The sequence below is a fragment of the Gastrolobium bilobum genome, unplaced genomic scaffold (genome assembly GCF_033153095.1).
Source record: "Gastrolobium bilobum isolate Gb01-03AN ecotype WA unplaced genomic scaffold, APGP_CSIRO_Gbil_v1 utg9203, whole genome shotgun sequence".
Taxonomy (NCBI): Eukaryota; Viridiplantae; Streptophyta; class Magnoliopsida; order Fabales; family Fabaceae; genus Gastrolobium; species Gastrolobium bilobum.
In genome coordinates this window covers 36,218-42,967 of record NW_026895877.1, presented here as the reverse complement: position 1 = coordinate 42,967, position 6,750 = coordinate 36,218, and the positions used below count along the sequence as shown (strand labels likewise).

General features: G+C 29.8%; 1 protein-coding gene across 1 annotated transcript; it reads left to right on the top strand.

Moving 5' to 3' along the window:
• The first annotated feature begins 249 nt into the window (after positions 1–249).
• On the top strand, positions 250–594 carry LOC133296562 (uncharacterized). The gene has a single exon (XM_061495565.1). It carries the CDS (start codon positions 250–252, stop codon positions 592–594), a length of 345 nt encoding a protein of 114 aa, XP_061351549.1.
• The last annotated feature ends 6,156 nt before the right edge of the window (positions 595–6,750 follow it).

Below are 6,750 nucleotides of genomic sequence, written 5' to 3'. Positions count from 1 at the left end.
TACTTATGTTAGTTACCGCATTCTTTCTATCTCCATGTAGTTGAACCAAAAGTCTCACCAACCAAAGTACCAAACATTGCTTAAACCACTCTTTCTCAATCCTCTGTCCCACATAATAAATACACCATATAGTTAAATAAAATTTCATATACCTTAGCTTTATTCTATATATAGTTCCACTTTGTTTCTTCCAATCCCATATATTTGATTACTTTTCTTTTCTCAATTCTCACAAAATAGCAATACATAATGGGTTCATCATCAGCCTCAACAAAAACCATAGCAGATTCAGCATCATGGTATTGTGCCATAGTGTTATTGTCTCTAATATTATTGGGGTCCGTAAGGGAGAGCTATATGGCTAACGATGACACAACCGCCGTGAGAGGGAGGAGCCACCTCGTTGAACGGCCGTGTGACGAGATATACGTCGTCGGAGAAGGGGAGACCCTCCACACCATAAGTGACAAGTGTGGTGACCCCTACATCGTTGAAAACAACCCTCATATTCATGACCCTGATGATGTTTTCCCTGGCCTTGTCATCAAAATCACCCCCGTTTACACCAATACTATGAAATTTTTGAGGAGGTAGAGCTTATAGTAAAGTTATTTTCACATGTTTTTTATACCTTTTTTTTTTTCTCGTTTTTCTTTTGTTTTCCACTGTGTATATTGTATACCCGGGTAGCTGTGTATGATACATGAGGTATATGGCTTTTTTTTTTTTTTTATATATATTTTATCGAAGTTGGAAATGAGCAGTGAGCGCTTTCTTCTGTTTTATTTTCTCATGAAAAGAGAAATAAAAGAAAAAGATTTATCTCTCGTAACCATGATCATGATCTTTTCTTCTTGTTCTTTAGTTTTCTTTCTTTCCAATATTTGTTTGATTCGTATTTGGTTCTGTTTTCTGTTGTTGAATAGACTCTGTTTTTCGGTTATAGGTAAGGTTTCTTTTGTGTATAACCGTGACTTTATTGTCACCGTATGATGAGAATTTAAATTAAGATAGAGACGATTCTCTCTTTTTAATTTTTTTTTTTGTTGGGCCATGAATTCCCAGAAGCATACCATCCATTCTTTTTTGTTTTGTATGAATTATTATTATGTCTGGTAGTGTATAGGTGCCACTATTACAACCCATGTTATTAAAAAATCGACTATTGACTCGGTTGTGTATTGATAAAATAAATTAGTGGTTAACTTTACCCTTTCAAACAACAATTTCAACTCAATAGTTCAAACTGTTAAATAATGAAACTTTAATAATTTTTATATTAAACCATTCAAATATATTCTCTACTGTAAAAGTCCTTTGATTGATAAGTCTTCGATAGTTTTAAGGCGTCCTCTTATGCCAGAGAACTTTGAACTTAAATATAAATATTACATAAACTTATTTATATGGTTTTACATATAATTCTATCAGAAAATGAAGGACGATTAGATTTGAATTCGTGACCCATGATCACGTAGGCTTTAATAAGATACAAAATAATTAATTCAACACAATAACTTAAACTGTTAAGTAATAGACCTTTAATGATTTTTATATTATATATCTTTAATCACATTGATAAATTATTTGAATTAATTCATATAATAATACATAATAAATATTATAATATCAACAATATAATAAGAAGCTCATGTTGGTGCAACAGTAAAGGAGGTGTGTATAGAGTATAGACTATCTGATTCACAATTAGTCAAACCCGATTCATATCCGGTTTAATGGTTAAATTTCCGGCTTGGATTTGGAATGAAGAAAAGGAGAATAAGGAAGATTGAAAAGCTAGAGGCGGCTACTAGAAAAGAAGATTCAAATTTTTTTTTTTTTTTGTATTTAAAAAAAAAAAAAAAAAAAAAAGCTAGAGGAGGCCAGTAGAAGAAATTTGAGTTTGAAAGAGCCATCATGAATACCTGTGACTTTTTCTTTGATGTTCGTGTAGTCTAATAGACTTTCGGAATCTTTTGAATTTGGGAACTACAAAAAGAAACAGAGGAAAAATAAAATAAGAAAGACACTAAAAAATCAGGCTGAGTTCATCTGTGCAATAAAAATCCAATATAAGGAGGTGTATAGTTTCTTGTTAAAATCTTTCAAGGAAAATTAAAGAAAATATTGGCATCACTTTAGAATTTTGAGATATCTTTCATTCCCATTGGTTTCAAGTTTCAACAATTTCAAACTCCAAAAAATATAATGACACTTTTGGTAGATGTAATGATTATTTAAAGCAATAGGAATAGAATTGAATTGGTTTGGAAAAGAATTATCATGAGTGAGTCAAGTCAAATCAAGTTTTAGATTAAATAAATTAGATTTATGTAAAATATTTTAAACTTGGCTTGATTTAATAGTTTGATATAATTATATAAGTTAAATTATAAGTTTGATTTGATTTGTTTCTAAAAAATATAAGGCTTGCTTGATATATTAAACCTTTCAAATCATTAAAAATGGCATATTGCATTATATAAATTATAAAGTTATGAATATTTTGCTTCTTTTATATGCTTGATAGAGTCACAACATAAAATATTGACAATTTAGTTACATTGTTGGAAATAAAAAAAATAATGGCTCAAAAAGCTTAATTAAATTTCAAAACAAAGAAACATAGGGTCTGTTTGATTCTTATTCTCAAAAACAGTTTTTAAGTTTTTAAAACAAAAAAGTAAAAAAATCAGTTTGGAAATGATTGTTTTACAAAATGCTTCTCAAAACAATGACTCTTTTTCAGTTTTAAAAATCAGAAAACCAAAACAACCTGATGATGTTCTCTAGTGCTGTTTTTGTTTTTGTTTTTTTATTTAGGCGATGGCAAAATCGTAAATAACAGGATTCATTAACGGCACTTTCGTAAATATTAGGATTCAAAACAATTACTTTATGGTGGCATTTTTGTAATTCTAAAACTTCATTAAAGGTTTTTTTTTTAAATAATTACAACTTTATAACTTTAATTTAACTACACTCAAACAAGTTTTTTTGTTTTTTTACTCTCAAAATCAGTTTTTAAAATTCATATTTAAAACAGTTTTTGAAAAAAAAAAACTAAAACACTTTCAAACACACCCATATTCACTCACTCATATATTTAATAATCTCAGTAAACAAAAAGAAAAAATATTATAGCCACATAATTTATATATATAGCCACATAAATAAAATATTAGAAAATAAAAAAGACAGAAATTTAATGTGCTCAGCGGTAGGGGTGTAAATAGGCTAGACTAAACTAGGCTTTGGCTTAAATAGGTCAGATCTGTGTAAAAACATTGGGTATGGCCTGGCCTATTAGCCTCTGTAGGCCTCATATTACAAGTCTGCCTTGATCTATATTTAAAAAATAAAAGTTTTGGCTGTAGTCCTGTTTAAGCTTATTAAATATTTAACAATTAAAAGAATAACTAAAATAATATATTTTATTATTTAAAATTATTAAAATAATAATTTTATTTATTATATTTTAAATAAATAATATGATATAGGTTGGCCTGTAGGCTTATAGGACAGACATGTACAAAAAAGCCTATGACATGTTTTCTAAATAGGTTTTCTTAAAAGCCTAAACATGTTCTATTTTACTATTTATAATAGGTTAAGTCTGGCCTATTATAGGTTAGGCCGTAGGCCCTTGTAGGCCGACCTAACCCATTTACATCCCTACTCAACGGCCACTAATATAACAATGTCTCATTCCCTTGAAACCAAATTCATAGAAAGACAGTTAGAAAAGACAAAATATAATAAAAATGATTTTTTATTAAAAAATAAGGTTATATGTAGAGGCTCGGAGGTCAAACATTTTAAAATAAATTTGTGGCCTAATTTTTTTTTATTTTTTTTTATACCAGAAAGTTTAAGAGGAGTTAGATACCGGTATCCTCCAACCTCTTTGAAGATTTTTGGGAGGGATTACATATCACTCACCAACAAAGTCCTCACATCGACCAGCGAAGTTTGAACCCACGTCTTTTAGAAGTATGGACCAAATCTTTAACCAACTGTGCCACCTTTGTTTGTTGTGGCCTAATTTTTAAAGAGGTTTTTAATGAGTTTAAATTTATATATTTTTTAAAACGAGTCAACTTAGACTAAAGACAGGTGGATGCCCCTGATAAGTCATGAGGCCCATCTATCAATCTATCATTTGATAATTTTGGTGAAGGGAACGACCTTTTTCATTAGTAAATAGGAGAAGGTATTTAGTGGGCCTGGACTATGGTGATCCTTTCCCAAAATAGAAAAAAAGAGGGACGAAGGGGGAAAAATCAAAAAGAGAAGGATAGAAATAGATGAAAATTTTCCATTTATGAAAAAGGGACCACTGAATAAGTAGTGGGCCTGGAGCGTATTAAATTTTTCCAGTAAATAGGTGTTCTTGGATTTAAGTTGACACGCCCGTCTGTACTTGATTTTATAGAAATGCCCCTTGAAAAAAATATTTTCACACTATGATTTTATTTATTTAAGCATGTAATTGTCTAATGCAAGTGTAGCAAATAGTCTCAACAATAGTGACATTATAAAGATTGTTACAGGATAAATTTGCAACCTTTATAATACTATGATTCCGAGCCTTTAATCTTCAATTTGATATATGCTCTTCAATTTTTTGATAGTATCAAAACATAGTATTTAATCATTTGAGGTCTTTAGAGACTACCATTCAAGTGTGAGACCCCATGGCGGGACAAGTGATAATCCATTAAAATAAATGGGCTTTTTACATCACATCTTAATCCCTAATTTTAAGATATCGCTTAATTCATTTCTAATAAATATAGGACTTTACCCTTAATGTTTGAATTCTCGACCGGAATTTAATTCCTTATAATAATCAGGAACAAAACAAAGATTATATCATATTCAAATCTCAAATTAAAAGATTACCAAATCAAATTTAAGAAGTGCATATCTTGTTCCATCTGCCTCCTCCCGACTGTAGTGTCACTGAAAAGAATCACACTTTACTCCACTTCTCAAAAAAAAATAGTCCTGCCATTCATAGAATTTGGTTGTGTCGCTTTCTTTTCTTAGACAGATTTTTAGTTATATATTATGAGAAAAATGTTTGTTTTTTAAAGGACATAAGTTATGTCCTTTTAAGTAAATAGTTATAATATAGAGTAAACATCTATTTTGGTCCCTAACAAAAAATACGGTCTTCACTTTAGTTCCTTACAAAAATAAATTAGTCAGTTAGTCCTAACAAATTCAAAGTGGACCTATTTTAGTCCTTTTGAGGGACTAATATTGGTCTTTTTGAATTTGTGAGGAACCACGATTTCAACTAAATGGGTCCACTTTGAATTTGTTAGGAACTAACTGACTAATTTATTTTTGTAAGGGACTAAAGTGGGGACCGTATTTTTTGTTAGGGACCAAAAATAGTATTTACTCTATAATATAAAAAGTTACTTTTTCTTTTTTCTCCTTCCTCAGTCACTTTAGTTGACGTAAAGAAAGAAAAAAAAATGTAACTTTTTATATTATAACTATGTACTACCCATAGTACATAGTATAAAAAACTAAAAGGATATAATTTGTGTCCTTTAAAAGAACACACACTTAACCCATATATTATACATCTTAATTTCTATGTCTTAAAAGTTGACTTCTCTCGTGTATTTCCTTCGGGGGCATTTGTAAATTAATCTTCTAATTACTATGATGGTAACCCGTCAAAATTAGCCATTTGATCCTTTATGGCCCATTTGCATGCCAGCACAATCAATCAAGTTTATTGGCAAAAGTTATTAGAGAAACGTTTAAGGAGTCACAAGATTAGTTTTCAATGATAAATTTATTGCAATTTATATCAATGTTTTATTTCAGATGATAACATGGAAAGTGATGTGTACTATATATACATATTGTGTGTCATATCATAAAAATGATGAGGTGTATGAAAAGAGTTTAATTAATAATTATAATGAGCATGATTATACATAGTATAAACAGTTGCGTGAACTAATTGAGAAAAGGTTCTCATGTATCCTGTATGACAAAATACAATACCCGCATGTAATCATACAATAGTGGGCCTAGTTAATAGATAAGATCAAGAAAATAAATAGCTCAAAATGATCAACGGGGTTGCCCACATGTATACTAACGTCTTTGGCTGGATTGAAATGATATCAGTGCAATTGGTCACGAATTTGCATATCCAACTTAATGTCGACAACGAGTATTATGAATTTTGGGAAAAGGTAATTATAAGTTTAGGGTTTTATTAATCTCATGTCATAGAGATAAATTTGTGGGCTCCACCACATGAAAAAATAAAAGAAAAGAAAAGAAAAAAGTGACACGGTTATCGAAGGGTGTGTAGGAGAAAAAAAATTTCCCATAAATTTATACACACGATTTCTTTTAGGAACACTATCATTATACCACTTCTAGAGCTTGATTGGCTTGACTTAATTTAGTTTTACAATTAATTTAAAGTTAAAGCTAAGAAAAGGTGTTAAAAATATAAAGCGAAATAAAACTTATTCGATCTAAGCAGATTGTATTTGGTATTGGATTAGTCAACTAGTAATTTTTATAGAGGAAATGACCGCAAGGATGAAAGATCATTGTATGAAAGAATATAATGGAGTGTGTACAATGAGAGTAAAATTTTATAATTTCAAAAATGTGTATATGTAAGGGGGGAATTTTCTATGGTTCACGACCATCTAATAATTTGTGACTCCTTCTCACAACATTAATTTTTTCTTTTCCTTTTTA

Bases quoted from the DNA above. Each gene is read 5' to 3' on its own strand.
- LOC133296562 (XM_061495565.1), top strand. From the start codon at position 250: ATGGGTTCATCATCAGCCTCAACAAAAACCATAGCAGATTCAGCATCA.